We start from the raw sequence: 14712 nt of genomic DNA on the forward strand, positions 1-14712 counted from the left end.
TTTCAATTTACCATGGTGGTTTGTGCTACCCCTTGTCCTGAAGGACAGTTAATCTGGGCCCCTCATATAGTATAGTAATTGCTGATGGGGTTAAGATATTTCTTACCTAATCTCTATTCCAAATGGTGCTTCTTCTGGCCCACCACTTCAGGATTCAGTGGCTGCACAGATGCTGGTGACATCACTAGCTTTGTTCCGTAGCTCCATCCACCACTAGACTGTGCTGACTAGTTACAGATATTAGCACACGCTACTGTTTCCCGATATTGCCACTATAAAGACGTAATACTTTAAAGGGAGTCTATCAGCAAGGAAATCTAAAATTCACACTACAGTATCTTGTAAGACTGCTTCTCCACTTTCCAAAGATGCCTTTCATATTCTGAATTGCAGCTCCATTTTCAGTATTTTCTTCTTATGTAAATCAGATTCAGTCAATAAAATATTCTGTACATCAGTGCATTTTTAAGCAAATGGTAGGAATGGTAGTCATGTTAACATGTATATTATTGATGTTCTATATACAGCACAGCTTTATTTGCTCAATAGTATTTTCTCATTATATATTTATGCATAGACCCTTGGGTGCTATCACCAGTGCTTGGCGAGCCGTTTTTTTTTTTTTTTTTTTTTTTTAATAGATATTTCACATTTTGCCAATAAAGAACTTTAACTGCTCGGGATTTTGGAGATGTTTAATAATGAGTTTATTCTTTGTTGTTAATTTTGTAATGTCAAACAGTGTGCCAAGCTTTTTTCCTACATATAAGAGAGCCCACTGCAAAGGTTTAATAAGTGGGCCTCCCTATCACCATCACTTCAACATAACTGTCCCACACATGTTCTAATGCCCCTTCAATGGCCCCCAATTAGTATAATGCACCTTAATTGCCCTCACACAGTATAATTCCCCTGCAGTATTATCACACATTAACCTGAACCCCCAGGCATTAACCTTTCCCCTGCAGTGGCCCCTCAGACATTATATTATAATGTCCTCCTCCGCTTGCCCTCACAGTATAATGTTCTCCTCCAGTTGCTCCCACAGTATAAAGTCCCTCTCTTGTTGTGCCTACAGTATAAAGTCCTCCTACTACACCATTCCCCACTCCAGTTGCCCCACTGTTTCCCCTTTCAGGTTGCACACACAGTTAAATGTTCCCTTCCAGATTGTCCACCACTGTTTTATATCCCCCTCCTGTTTACCTGACTGTTTTATGTCCTCCTCCTGTTTGACCCTATACAGTATTAAATCCCATAGCAGAACTCCACATAGTATAATGTCCCATAGAGGCACACCGTTAAAACGTTGATTGGATCTCATGAGACAAGGTTTGCCCAACAAATACTATTAGTAGCTCTCCACTGTCAGAAGGGTGTTTCTGACAGTCAGTCAGGAACGCCCTTCCTCACAGCAGGGTCTATAGCGCTGTATTGTGTGAGAGGGCGTTGCTTACCCTCCATTGATGACGCTGAGCGGTGAGGAACGCCCCCCCCCCCTCCCAATCCAGTACTCGTCTATGGACGAGTACTATCAGGAGGGGGTTCCTCACTGCTCTCACAGTACAGCACTATAGACGCTGCTGTGAGGAAGGGCGTTCCTGACTGAATGTCAGAAACGCCCTTCTGATGGTGAAGAGCTACGGTACCGGCACCGATAGCTCTTCACCTGGGGCACAGAATGTGAAAGCCGATAGCGCGTTGAATTCATGTAGACCTACAGAAAAGCACCATATATAATAAATGGTCTGTTTCATTCTTCCATTACTCACATCGGTGAACAGATTGCATAGCTCCTGGTTTCTCAAGGATGAAAGGCCAAAAGCAAGCAGGTTGAAGCAGGCATTTTGACTGTCTAAAGCTCACAATATGTCTACCGGGAAATTATTGGAAAATAAACCAACTACTGCTATACACTGTAACGTTAAGTCTGATGAGCAGTTATCTGTTCTAAATGCTTTGCTTCAGTTCACCGATATGAGTTCTAGTCATGAAAGTGAAGAATAATTGACATTGATAATGATAAATGTACGCTAGTATACAATGCAGACTTCAGTATTTACACAGTAATTGGCGTAATTGTAACATACGGCGTACTTACTGTATGTCATATTACAATGCATATTTTCTATTCATGGTATCACCTGCAATTACGGTAAATTAATCCTTTAAGATTACTGTGTATTTTGGGCCTTCAGGTCAGGCTCGTTCACATCTGCGTCTGGGAGTCCGTTCTGCAGGTTTCCGTTTCCTGCTCAAAACTGGGCAGGAGACGGAAATCTGCTGGTATCTTTCAAACCCATTAATTTGAATGGGTTTGAAAGGTGTCCGGCCGTGAGCGCCAGTGAGTGTTTTATGCTCTCTGCGGCGAAACCGTTTTTTTAAAAAACCGCACACAGAGTCGGACATGCAGGACTCTGTGTCCGATTTAAAAAAAAAAGACCTTCACAAACCGCACTCTGCATGACAGGTTTCCCTCTTCTGCAGGGAACGAAGGACACTGGTTAACTTGAACATGAGATCCTGGAAATCCTTTTATAATATATTGCAATACTAATTTATTAGAATATGTTATGCCTGTCAATGTCATACTGTGAAATCATCTAGATTTCCAAAAATTGACATCATCTCTAATTTCAGCCATTAAAGCAAGATTTTTACTATAAGTTATTGCCTGTATGCATGGGTGATAGCAAAGGTCCAGCTTTGATACTTGCAGCATCATCAAGACATAATAGTACAGCGGTTTACAGTAATGACCCGCTTACTACAATGTGTTATTACATCTTAGGGAGGTAGATATAATGCAAGACTAAAGCACTATTCCATGAGTGTAATCCCTTCAGCCACACCCATTACTGTATGTCTATGGGTGCTGATATGATGAAGTCCCAAGGATTCCTCTTAACCTGTATATTCATGGTTCCTGGCTGGGAGGCTCTGATCATCTCAATTTATCCTACAAATTGGCATTCTTACCCTTCAAGATGGCTTGACAGCATGTCTTCCTTGTCTTAGGGCTGTAGCAATGATGTCAGGGTACTGGCTCTTAAAGGGAACCTTTTACCACTAAAAGTTGTTAGCATTTGTTAATAGGTGCCACTCCACTGACTCCAGCACAGTTGGAGTTTTTTGGTCTATCACCCACCATTCCTCAGTGACAAGCTAAGGTTAGGTTCACATCTGCGGAATTTGCAGTTGAGTCAGCCATGGAATCAATCCACAGCAAGATGGGGCAGCTCGCTTCTTGGATTTTGTCGCTGACTAGCTAGTGGAAAAAATAAGCGAGCGGCTCCCATTGAAGTCAATGGGAGCAGTTTTTGGAGGCGGATTCGCCTCCAAAAACTGCTCCCATTGACTTCAATGGGAGCCGCTCGCTTATTTTTTCCACTAGCTAGTAGCGAAAAAAAGAAGCGAGCTGCCCCATCTTGCTGTGGATTGATTCCATGGCTGACTCAACTGCAAATTCCGCCGTGTGAACATACCCTTAGATTATAATGGACCTGATGGGTGTCCGCCACTTTCAGTCCTCCATTCAGGACTTTTCTATTTGCTGATTTCTGGTGCTTTCTGAGGTGGAGTCTCTAACGGAGAATCTGGCGCAAACGGTAACTTAGGTTTAGGTGGTTTTGTTATCTGATGTGCTATTTAAGCTCTGTAACGTCAGAAGAACAGCGTCAGGCAGGTGTTGTGATTCAGATCTCTAATCTGAGGCAGCCAGTGTCAGAGCTCAGAATCACACTCCATTTCTTCTGCCTTACACCGCACTTCTGTCAAGAGAGAGTCTACTTAAATAGCATGTGAGACACCAAAACTAACAGCAATGATTGTTCAGGAATGGTGGAGGCTAGAGAAAAAATTCCACCTGTACCAGAATCAGTGGAGCAGCACCTATTAAATAGTGGAAAGAGCTGGACTTGTTGGATGTGGTGAAATGTCCTGCTAGAAGAGAATGGAAATAATATCAGTTGTGGTGATGTGAATCTGAAAATCACCATGGCATCTGGTCTGTCAGGCAGGTATAGATTTCTCCTGGAAGACGCCTAATCCTGTACCTGGGACTTCTCTGGTTATCACTATTTAAGGTGTGTTATTTGTATTTTGTACTGGACAGTTTTAAGGGGAAAAACATCTAGAAAAATAAGAGGCTCAAATGCAAAAGGTGTGGAGCTGATGCAGTAGCTTACCTAAGGTGGGCAGAAGCAGCTGTATAACAGGGTCACTTTGTCACATAAGAAGATATCAGTACAGGTAGTCTTCGACTTACGACGTTGATCAACGTGATTTAGTTTAGTGTGCAGTGGCTTGGAACTGAGGAAGACTATATCATATACAGTACAGTACAGTTTTCCTCGGTTCCGAGCCGCTGCACACTTAATCCCGTACTGTACAGGGAGAGCTGGCAGCTTGCATTTATGCTGGAGCTTACTTTTTCTCATAGGAATGCATTGGCCAGCGTTGCTTGGCCAGTGTACAGCATTCAGCCAATCAACGCTGGCCAGGGGGCGGAGTCTAATATCGGACCACAATGGAGACTGCTGTGGGCCGATCTTAAACTCGGCCTCCTCACAGACGAGCCTCCAGCAGAACCAGCGTTGATTGGCTGAATGCTGTACACTGGCCAATCAACGCTTGTCAATTCATTCTTATGAGAAAAAGTAAGCTCACTTGTAACAGCAAGCTACCAGCTCTCTTCCAACGAGCAAGGACGAGCCTGCTGCAGAACCAGCATTGATTTGCCACAGGCTTGTCCTTGCTAGTCGGGAATGCTGGCAGTTTTCTGTTACGAGGGAGCTTTACTTATTTAGCTCATCTCTAGTCGTAACCACGAAACATCGTAACCCGAGGACTACCTGTACTATAAATTCTTTTTTTCCACTGCATAGTAATAAATTGTGTATGATATAGTGATTTTACATTGTGGTGCAGGAGCTTCAAATTACATAGTAGTGATGGTTGTCAACAAATGGAGAAGGTAAACTATAAGTTTAGTGCACATTTAATAATCTTCCTATACATCATTTACTTATCTAAAATGTCTTTCTTACAACATTTGTGTCAGGAGCCGGGCTGAAACCTCTGTGGCGGTGCACGGAGGTTGCCGGCCCTCTCACCTTATGATCCCCGGCCTTCTTGTTTGTCAGCTCCACCCTTCGCTTTCCTGATGTCCTGCTGTCTGACTATCCGTTTTGCTCTTCTGACTACAATTCCTGCCTGCCAATTTTGTACCTCTGCTTTTGCCTGCTGCTGTGACCCTGCTTGCCTCCTAGACCACTTCTCCTTGACCTACGTTTCTGTATTGCGTGACCTCCAGTGACCTCCAGTGACCCGGCTTGTCTGACTACACTTAAGTCTCATCTTTCTGTACCACATGACCTCCAGTGATCGACCTGGCTGTCTGACTACGCTTACGCCTCATTCTTTGGTACTGCGTGACCTCCTGGTGCCAACCCGGCTAGTACGACAATTCTACTGTGCTTCTGGAGTACTCTTGCAACTGCACTCTTTTTGGCTGCCTGTTCCTTCTGCTTCCACACCTGTGTAGATGAGTGGTTTTCGGGTTTCTGGGTCCTGCTGTGACTTGTGGTGCACTGCGCATTTGGCGTTTTCTGGGCGTCTACACTTCTAGGTCTCAGAGTCAACCACGTCCATCTCCACCATCAGAAGCTCTAGTGAAGACCTCTGGGGCCTGGTCCCGCTTTGGTTTAGAGGGCGCTGGACGGTTAATGCTGTTTTGCCTCGGTGTGCAGGGGAATTTGGTTTCCCATGACTAACTATCTGTCTTGTACTGTATTTGGTTCATAACAATTAAATTTTTAGGCAGCATTTGTGATATTAATAAATATTATAATATATTTTATTAACAGATTTTGTTTTTGTTTGTCCTTTGTTTCTTTCATTGCTTCTCACTGGAGTACAGGGTTATGGGCTCTTGTGCACTGCCATAAAGCTGAGAACCCCCTGTGGGGGTTATTCATGCCAATCTTGAAATAATAAAGGGAGAGCTAAAAATCTCATCTTTCATGTATGACAAAAAAAAAACACTGTTATGTGTTTGATAATGTGTGAGACATAACTGTCTGACCCTCTCCCCCAGGCTCAGCTTCCCTGCATTACACAAGAGCCCACCCATCCCTATTCCTGATTTCAGTGGACAATATAGAGGAATAGGAGAAAGAATAAAGAATTTAAAATAAATGCAGAATTTCACAGAAAGGAGTAAAAATGCATTAACAAGGTACATTACAAGATTTATTAATGGCACAAATGCTTCCAGAAAACACATTATGATAATAAAGATTTCATTACAACTGGTCTAACCAGATGTGAAATAAAATTATAAGGCACTTGAAATGTTTTCTCATACATCTCTGAGTAGAGTTTATTCTTAGGATATTGTAAAAGAGTTCACTTGATTATCTCTGGTCATGTTAATAATAATGTCAGTTTTAGTATATGTTGCCACCATAGAGTGGTACAGATCTTATTAGGTGCTTATAGTACAGTTAAACCCAGGGAATCTTATTTGACTTCTTCCCCAATTCTAGATGTTCTTTATCTTTATCTTCATGCAACTCAGACAACCATGACTTTTCCTGATGATTGCAGAGTTTTCTACTTAGGGAGCCTTCACATGAAGTTTACGCTCGCTCATTCTGAACGTAAAACTCGTTCAGATTGAGCAGCGTAAAAAACAGATCCCATTAATTTGAATGGATGCCAGCATACGTGCGCTCCGCATTGAAATCAATGGGAGACTTTTTTACCTATTGCTTTCAATGTGATGTCTGCTCTCAGTAAATGCTGTGATATATCATCACTATACTGAGCTGTAGATGTATATCCTATTAATATTATAAATGTGAAAGTTTGTGAGTTTGGATGTTTGTGGGTTTGTTGTAGAAGTGGGTATATACAGGCGTGGGTAAGGTTTTCGTAGTGTGTATAAGGTATGGGATATGAAATGTAAGTTTGTATCTTGTTTTTTCTGTAATTCAGAGAATACGTGAGACTTTTGTGTTGAAGTTAATTTGTATTTGAGCTGCTATACGGTGTTGTGAGAAACTTTACATAGTGTCTTTGGGACAGAGGGATTTGAAGTTAACCCTTTCCTGCCGATGACATTTTTTGATTTTCGTTTTTGACTCCCCTCCTTCTAAACCCCATAACTTTTTTATTTCTCTGCTCCCAGAGCCATATGAGGTCTTAATTTTTGCGGGACAAATTTTTCTTTATGATGCCACCATTAATTATTCTATATAATGTACTGGGAAGCAGGGAAAAATTCAAAATGGGGTGGATTTCAAGAAAAAATGCATTTCTTACGGGCTTTGGTTTTACGGCGTTCACTGTGCAACCAAAATGACATGTCCCCTGTATTCTGTGTTTCGTTACGATTCCGGGGATACCAAATTTATATGGTTTTAGTTACATTTTGACCCCTTAAAAACAAATCCAAAACTGTTAAAAAATTTTTTTTTGAAAAGTCGCCATATTCCGACAGCCGTACCTTTTTTGTACGTGCATGTACGGGGATGTATATGGCGTCTTTTTTTGCGGGACTGGGTGTACTTTGTAGTTCTACCATTTTCAGGAAATGTTATTGCTTTGATCACTTTTTATTCAAATTTTTATCAGAATCAAAACAGTGAAAAAACGGCGGTTTGGCACTTTTGACCATTTTTCCCGCTACGGCGTTTACCGAACAGGAAAAATATTTGTATAGCGTTGTAGAGCGGGCGATTTTGGACGCGGGGATACCTAACATGTATGTGTTTCACAGTTTTTAACTACTTTTATATGTGTTCTAGGGAAAGGGGGTGATTTGAATTTTTAATTCTTTTTTTTTGTTTTTAATATTTTTTTTTTACTTTTTTTAAACTTTTTTTTTTTGCATTTATTAGACCGCCTAGGGGTATTAACATGGGTGGGCGGTGTCGCGGATTGGCAGAGCGGTGGGGGTTGGCAAACATGGCTGCTCCGGAGCGTTAAAGAGAGCCTCCTGGAGTATCGTTAAGGTGAGGGGCAAAGTGGTAAAGTCTATGTATATGAGATTGTGTGGGGTTAGGGGCGAGGTTGCAGAGGGCAATATGAATTTTGTGGCTTGCTATGGTCCAAAGTGTGTGAGATTGCAGAGATGGTGATGTGAGTTTGGGGTTTGTGGGGGTCCTGGGAAAAACGTATGTGTGCTATTGTGACGAAAAGTAGCCTATTGCGCAATGGGGTGTATTAACTATGTTTGTGGAAAATTTCAGCCAAATCGGTCGAGCGGGTTTTACGTGATTGACTAACAAACATCCGAACACACAAACCCACAAACATCCAAACTCACAAACTTTCACAAACTTATAATATTAATAGACCCCATTTTTTTGGCTTCAAATTTTTTTTCCCTATTTTCCTCTAAAACCTAGGTGCGTTTTAAGGTCTGGTGCGTCTTATAGTCTGAAAAATACGGTATATCATTCACTATAGTTTTTCAAAGATTTTTGAACATGCTATCCAGAAAAAGAATTTCAGTTGGCAACCCAGATTCTAGACTGTAACCTTTCTTATTTGTTATTGTTTTCCAATTTGACATAAAAAAATAATTCCTGTAAATGTAAAGTTCAGACATTCCAGCACTTGGGGAATTGTGCCGTTTAATCCAGTAACCATGTATGCTGTATGTCATGTAGTAAATAATAAGGTCTTCTAGCAATCTACTGCAGTTTGTCATAGAGAAATCTTATTAGTAAATAATAAGGTCTTCTAGCAATCTACTGCAGTTTGTCATAGAGAAATCTTAAATGTCTCAGGATCTGCTTAGTATCCATATTGTGGTCACACATGGCTAGTGAATGTCATTTATTGTAATTCTAGGGCTTGGAAACAATTGACTTACAATGAAATTGCCATTTTCACATGACTATCGTTCTCACAGATATCACTCAGACAACAATTGTAACAATAAATGGATAAACGCACGTATCACATTGAGGTCATATAGTGTGTGTGGGGGGGGGGCAAAAAAAGGGTTATATTTTGGGGGCTTTAAGAAAGGGGTCATATACTGTTGGAGTGGCATAAGAGAGGGGTCATATACTGTGGGAGACCACAAAAAGCAAAATCATATATTGTGGGGGGCCAAAAAGCGCACTGGCGCTCCATTCACACCGAGGCTTTTAGGGGATTTTTCGGTCCCCCATTCTCCCTACTGCTGTTCTATAGATAGTGGGTAAGTGTCCTTAACAGAACAACCCTTTTAAGCGTACCAGCCATGACAGGACAGCAAGAGGTCATATAATGCTATATAAAGAAGTTGTTTCTTATCTGCAATTCAGTTAAATAATGTATTTCATGTAACATTGTTTTATGTAAGTTTATATGTAATTTGTATTAATGCCTTATTAAATACTTTTGGTTATAGAAAGTAAGAAGTGTGAACAATGTTTTCTTGCTTTATTTTATTTTATCTAGAAGGGATAAAATAAGGGACAGAGAACCTACTTACATTTGTAGTGTAATATTTTAGCCAGCTGCTGACCTGCTGACCGGGAACCTTCACAAAGACCTGTAGTGTAGTGAAGAAAACAGACACTCCTAAATACCACAACTGAACTGTACTAATGTTGATTGTAGATAGCAAGACAGGTTACTAACACACAGGGGAAAGCACAGTTTTGGCAAGTAAAGTCTGTAATCTGGAGTTTACACACACAAGCCTGTGAGCATCACTAATGTTCCCACACGCGACTCTACTGCAATCATGGGCTAGCATCTGGGTCCACGTGAATAATAATGGCAGTCTGACCAACTGAACAGACTTATCTAATAGGTGTGAAGGCTCTCCCTATTTTTAATAAGCTCATGCTCTGGTGCAACCAAATGTCCCATCACAGCTAGTGCGAGGTCATTCAACAAGACACATCCAAGTAGTTCCTCACAGGGTTAAACAACTAGACACAACCAACAGTCTCCATCTCCCCAATGCATCTGCAAAGGAAATATACAAAGTGCATCACCAACACACAGTGGTGTAACTAAAGTCTTGTGGACCCAAATGTAAATTTGTCCAGGGCTCCCTTCCTACAGCGTATTCATGCAAGGGATACTATAGTCCGCACATCTGCAGTTATCAAGAATACGTTGATTGCGCAGTGCCCACCATATACACAATACTGGTAGCTGTGTGCTGTAGCGCAAACAGCTGATCTGCATGGTCATAACAGTCTAAGAGATCAGTAGGGTGATTATGGCTTATCTTTAGACTGTCTATTCTAAGTTCATACCACCTTTTACTTGGCTTTCTTTGGATTAGAAAATTAAAAAACACTCTCTTGCCGTGTTTTTGGCAGATATAAGCCATGCCCATTCTTTCTGAGCACCCACATGTTTAGCACATCAAAAATTTAGTCCACTCTTGATGTGTCATGTTTACAACAGTGTCTAGTTGCAACCACAATAGTAAATCTGGGCCATTGTTTCTGGCCATTGCCAGTCACCCACCCAAGTTTGCGTAGCTGTAATGTACAGACTTTACCACTAGTTACTAACAGTTCCAATGTATGTTCCCAGTGACTTTAGTATAACTAGATATAGGAATAAGGAAAATGTTGTTTTTGTACCATGTTAGCCAGTGGGTAAAAAAAACCCAAAAACTTGATAGTTTTCAGTAGCTGATACCTTTTTTAATGGCTAACTCATAATGATGACAGATTATAACGTTTCGAAGCTCCCGGCTTCTTCTTCAGATATAACTAAAAACAATTTCTGAAGGCTGAGGAAGATATATGAATAGCTGTAGCAGTAATGGTGAACAGTTTAGTAATATAATGCATAAGATATAAATGCATAATTTGGTGTAGTAACTATATGGAAGGTGAGTAGGTCCACAGATACCTCTACATTCCTCCCAAACAAATCGGTACAAACAGGTACTCTCTGATTTCTTTCAGTCTCAACGGTCTCCAATTTGTTTTTGGTCAAGCATGTTCGAACCAGACCTGCCTGAAATTATTACTCTGGGGCCTCTTCACTGAGGGTATGGTGAGTACAATTTTTTTTTTTTTTCCACCTCCCTTGGGCCTCCACCTATCACACTCTTTGGTCTGAAGAGATCCCAGATTATAATAATTTACCACAATGCATATTGCAGCGGCCATTTTACTTAATCCAAGACAAATCCCCAATTGTTTGGTTTTATTAAAAACAGAACAATTCTGGATATTTGGGTCAAACCTGGTTCATGACGAAGCGATTCACCCACCTCTATCGACACTAGATTTCTCCAACCTTCTGGTTTATCAGTGGAACTAGATTTGCTTTAGACCTAAGGATTAAAAATCTGTTCATCAGATCACCATGACCACTGGTAAAAGGGGATCAGGATTCGTAACGTCTAAGTTGTATATTTTGACTCCACCAGTGAACCTTGACTATGCAACTAACCCCTAGACTAGTCTACACTCTCACAGTAATGAGCAGCGGATGAAGTCTAGGGAGTAGGTGACTGTAATTCATCCCAACAGGGCCGGGTATATTATTTCAGCATTATATGATATTTTTGAACACTGTATGGCTCTATCATTTGAGTAATTTTGGAAAAGATCTGTATACTAATATTATTGTGGCACTTTATGGTATTGTTATTTAAGTATCGCAGGATTAATAATCCCTATTTGACACTAATATTTGAGATCTGTAAAACTTTACAATTTGGCCAAATCCTGATGGCCTCTTGATTTTGGGATCGATGTTTCTTTTTTGAGGGGAAAACATGATGACTTTATAACATGTAGCTCCACCAAGTGGTGTCTTATAGTGTATCGTACTACAGCCATCCCTTGGGGGGGCTACTCACGAACAAGGAGTTATTCTGCTCAGTGTAAACAATGTGAGGGGCTCAGCTCTGACTTTGCTATGGGGCCCTACTAAATGCAGTCACGCCCTGAATCCCATTGATAACCCCTCGCACTCTGCATTGAATCCTCCTCTCTAAAGCCTCTACAGCACCACCTTCTTGTGACAGCTCCCGCAACTCAACCCACCTTGAAATGGGCTCAGTTCCCGCCCCCATTCATAATTGGATAAACCACGTCAAGCGCTGCCTCGCTATTGGGCAGAAGCGGTGTCTGTCACTAGTGGAGGTTAGGTTGAGCACTGGTCACCCCAGGCTCTGCAGGGAGAAGTGCGGACGTAGGAGCCGGGGCCCCCGGGACCGGGAGCCGTAAGGGCCTGGGGGAAGATGAAGTAGACTTCCGGGCCTCTCCCGCCTTATACCCTATCCCGGCCTAGCCCGCAGTGTGCTGTGTCTGAGGACGGTGTGTGGCTGCAGCTTTGTGAACCGTCTGTGTGATGTGTGGATGCAGCAGAGCACATTGCATTGCACATTCTGGGAGCCGGGGTACTGTGCTGTAGACACGGGCCCTGTGGGTGACTGTAGCCTGAGCGTGTGAAGTTGTATGCTGTATTCCTGTGGATGACACCATTTCAGTCCCCAATGCTTGCTGTGACCTTCTCCCCTTCCTTTGTTGTAATTCTACCTGAACATTGCTGCCCTCCCTTATTTCATGGTGCCCTGCTCCACTGCTCCCCCCACCTACCCCTCTACCCTGTACCCTCTTTGGATACATGAAGCGCTGCCAGTCAGACGAGCTGCACCCTGAGGAGGTGGCTGCACAAGATGCTCTTTTGCCACCTACTGTCATGGAAGTGCGAGGTTCAGACAGCCCAGTACCTGGGGATTTGGGCTCTGCAGGAGCATCTGTTAGCCAGGCACCCCCTACCATCACAAGAAATAAACCTCCAGACCTCAAGGTAATATGATCCTGTGCATTCTTCATTTTCTAGAATCAGTTGTATCTCTGAGTCCACAGGATCTAATAAGGTACAGATAATACAGATGTACTGTAGCATGTGTATATACTGTAGCTTGTGTGCGTTCATGTGGCCTATGTGCATGTCTATAGAAGGGTACAGATACTGGAGAGAGAAACCTGCTGCGATCTTAAAATCTAAAGTATTAATAGTGACAAATCCAAATATAATAAATAGATGGAGGTGTCCTGGGATATAATACTCCACAATGTGTGCTGAGCATTGTGTATCTCCATAGTATAATATTTCAATAATCTCCATAGTATATTGGTGTCATACAAAGATATTCTCCATACCAACAGCGTTATTTGACAACTGAATTTGTATTATGATTGACAGAATGCCTATTTTGATATACTGTGGGTACTTTTGTCCAAAACATTAAGACCCCATTACATGCAGATGTATCGCCCTTCTTTTCACCTTAATGTACTCTCTGTACATTGTAGGCAGATGAGTTTATTCTCCACATACAGCATCAATATATAATGACCAGAGACCTGCTGTTCATAGATCTATTATTTCAAACATATCATAGACAGTTGTCAGCAAATGCATTCCTCTGCAGAGCATCGCAAGGTGGAGTGTGTTGAACTTATTTGGCTCTGTTGCTGTTTCCATAGAGACGCTGGAAAGAGAATAAAGTTTTGCTGGCTGTCTTTAGTATGAGAGCTGTGGAGTGGGCTGTTAGCAAGATGCATGTTATGGAAATGAAGTTATTGAATATCAGGCATTTTTCCTTGTAAGGTTGGGTTCAAGCCAACATTATTTAATGGCCGTCACAGGATGAGAGCAATGAATGTTAAATGACTGATACAGATGGAGCCACCTCTGTTGGGCGTCCATCTGCATTCACCTCAATGTGTATAACATTTTTCCTTTTCCGATGGAAGCAAATGGTGTGCATGCAGGACTTTTTATTGTTACAAAAGTAAACAAACATGATGGAAGACAATATTCATCATGTTTTTTACATTGAAGGGAAAGCAGATGGCTCTCATCCTACTGTTAATGTCTAGGTGACAGCACTGGACATTAATAAGCGTAGTGTGAAAATAGACTTATATACTGTCAGTATTTTACCAGGCAAATTTTTTTCTATGTAACTTTAGAATAATATTCCCCTTAAAATTTGCTCTTCATGAAAGCTGGCCATACATGTGAAGATACATCCATCTCTAACACTGTGTACTCTGGTTCTCAGGGCTTCCTTTGTGGTGTGGTAGTGCCTCTGGCACAGGTGCGGTCTGGTTTTTCTATTTTGGTGGTTGATGATAAGTCCTCATACACATTGCACTTGGTTTCAATAAACTAAAGTTAAGTTAGCTGATTATAATCATGCATTAAAAATAACCTGATGTAGCAGGGTGAAAAAACATCATTTTGGCCTGCATGCCAACTTTCATCAATTGATATCCAAAAAAAATTTCCAGGTATAGACATCTAAGAAAAATGACTTCTTAAATCATAGTGTACTGTTTATCAGGTTTGGAACCTTTTCAATGCCCCACTCTCCAATAACTTTAATTGGATGCAAAATCAAAGTATATGCTGGTTTTATATGCCTTACCACAAATACACATTTTAAATACTTAGAATTGTATACAGTATTGTGCAAAGTGTGTACAAGTGTGGAAAACTCTTCCATGGTAAGAATGCTTTCAAAAATAAAGTGTGAATATATTTTTTATTATGTCATTTAACAAAATGAATTGAATGAACAAAAAAAAAAAATCGAAATCGCCTCAATATTTGAAGTGACCACCCTTTGTATGAGGAGTCCTGAAAATGATTATATGTCCCCCACAGAACTCTGAGTGATGCATTGAAAACCCTGGAGAAGTGAAAATAATG

General features: G+C 41.3%; 1 protein-coding gene across 3 annotated transcripts in view; it reads left to right on the forward strand.

Moving 5' to 3' along the window:
• The first annotated feature begins 7065 nt into the window (after positions 1-7065).
• The window catches only part of TMCC2 (transmembrane and coiled-coil domain family 2), a 56635-nt gene continuing 48988 nt past the window's right edge, over positions 7066-14712 (forward strand). For 2 of the 3 annotated variants that reach the window (XM_075264143.1, XM_075264144.1), the window contains exon 1: positions 12135-12798. In XM_075264143.1, the coding sequence (XP_075120244.1) occupies positions 12613-12798 (186 nt within the window). In that variant the 5' untranslated portion in view covers positions 12135-12612. Of the gene's footprint in view, positions 7077-12134; positions 12799-14712 lie in introns of those variants that run through there. The other variant, XM_075264150.1, reaches the window with a different exon arrangement.

This window comes from Leptodactylus fuscus, chromosome 2, assembly GCF_031893055.1.
Source record: "Leptodactylus fuscus isolate aLepFus1 chromosome 2, aLepFus1.hap2, whole genome shotgun sequence".
NCBI classification, from domain to species: domain Eukaryota; kingdom Metazoa; phylum Chordata; class Amphibia; order Anura; family Leptodactylidae; genus Leptodactylus; species Leptodactylus fuscus.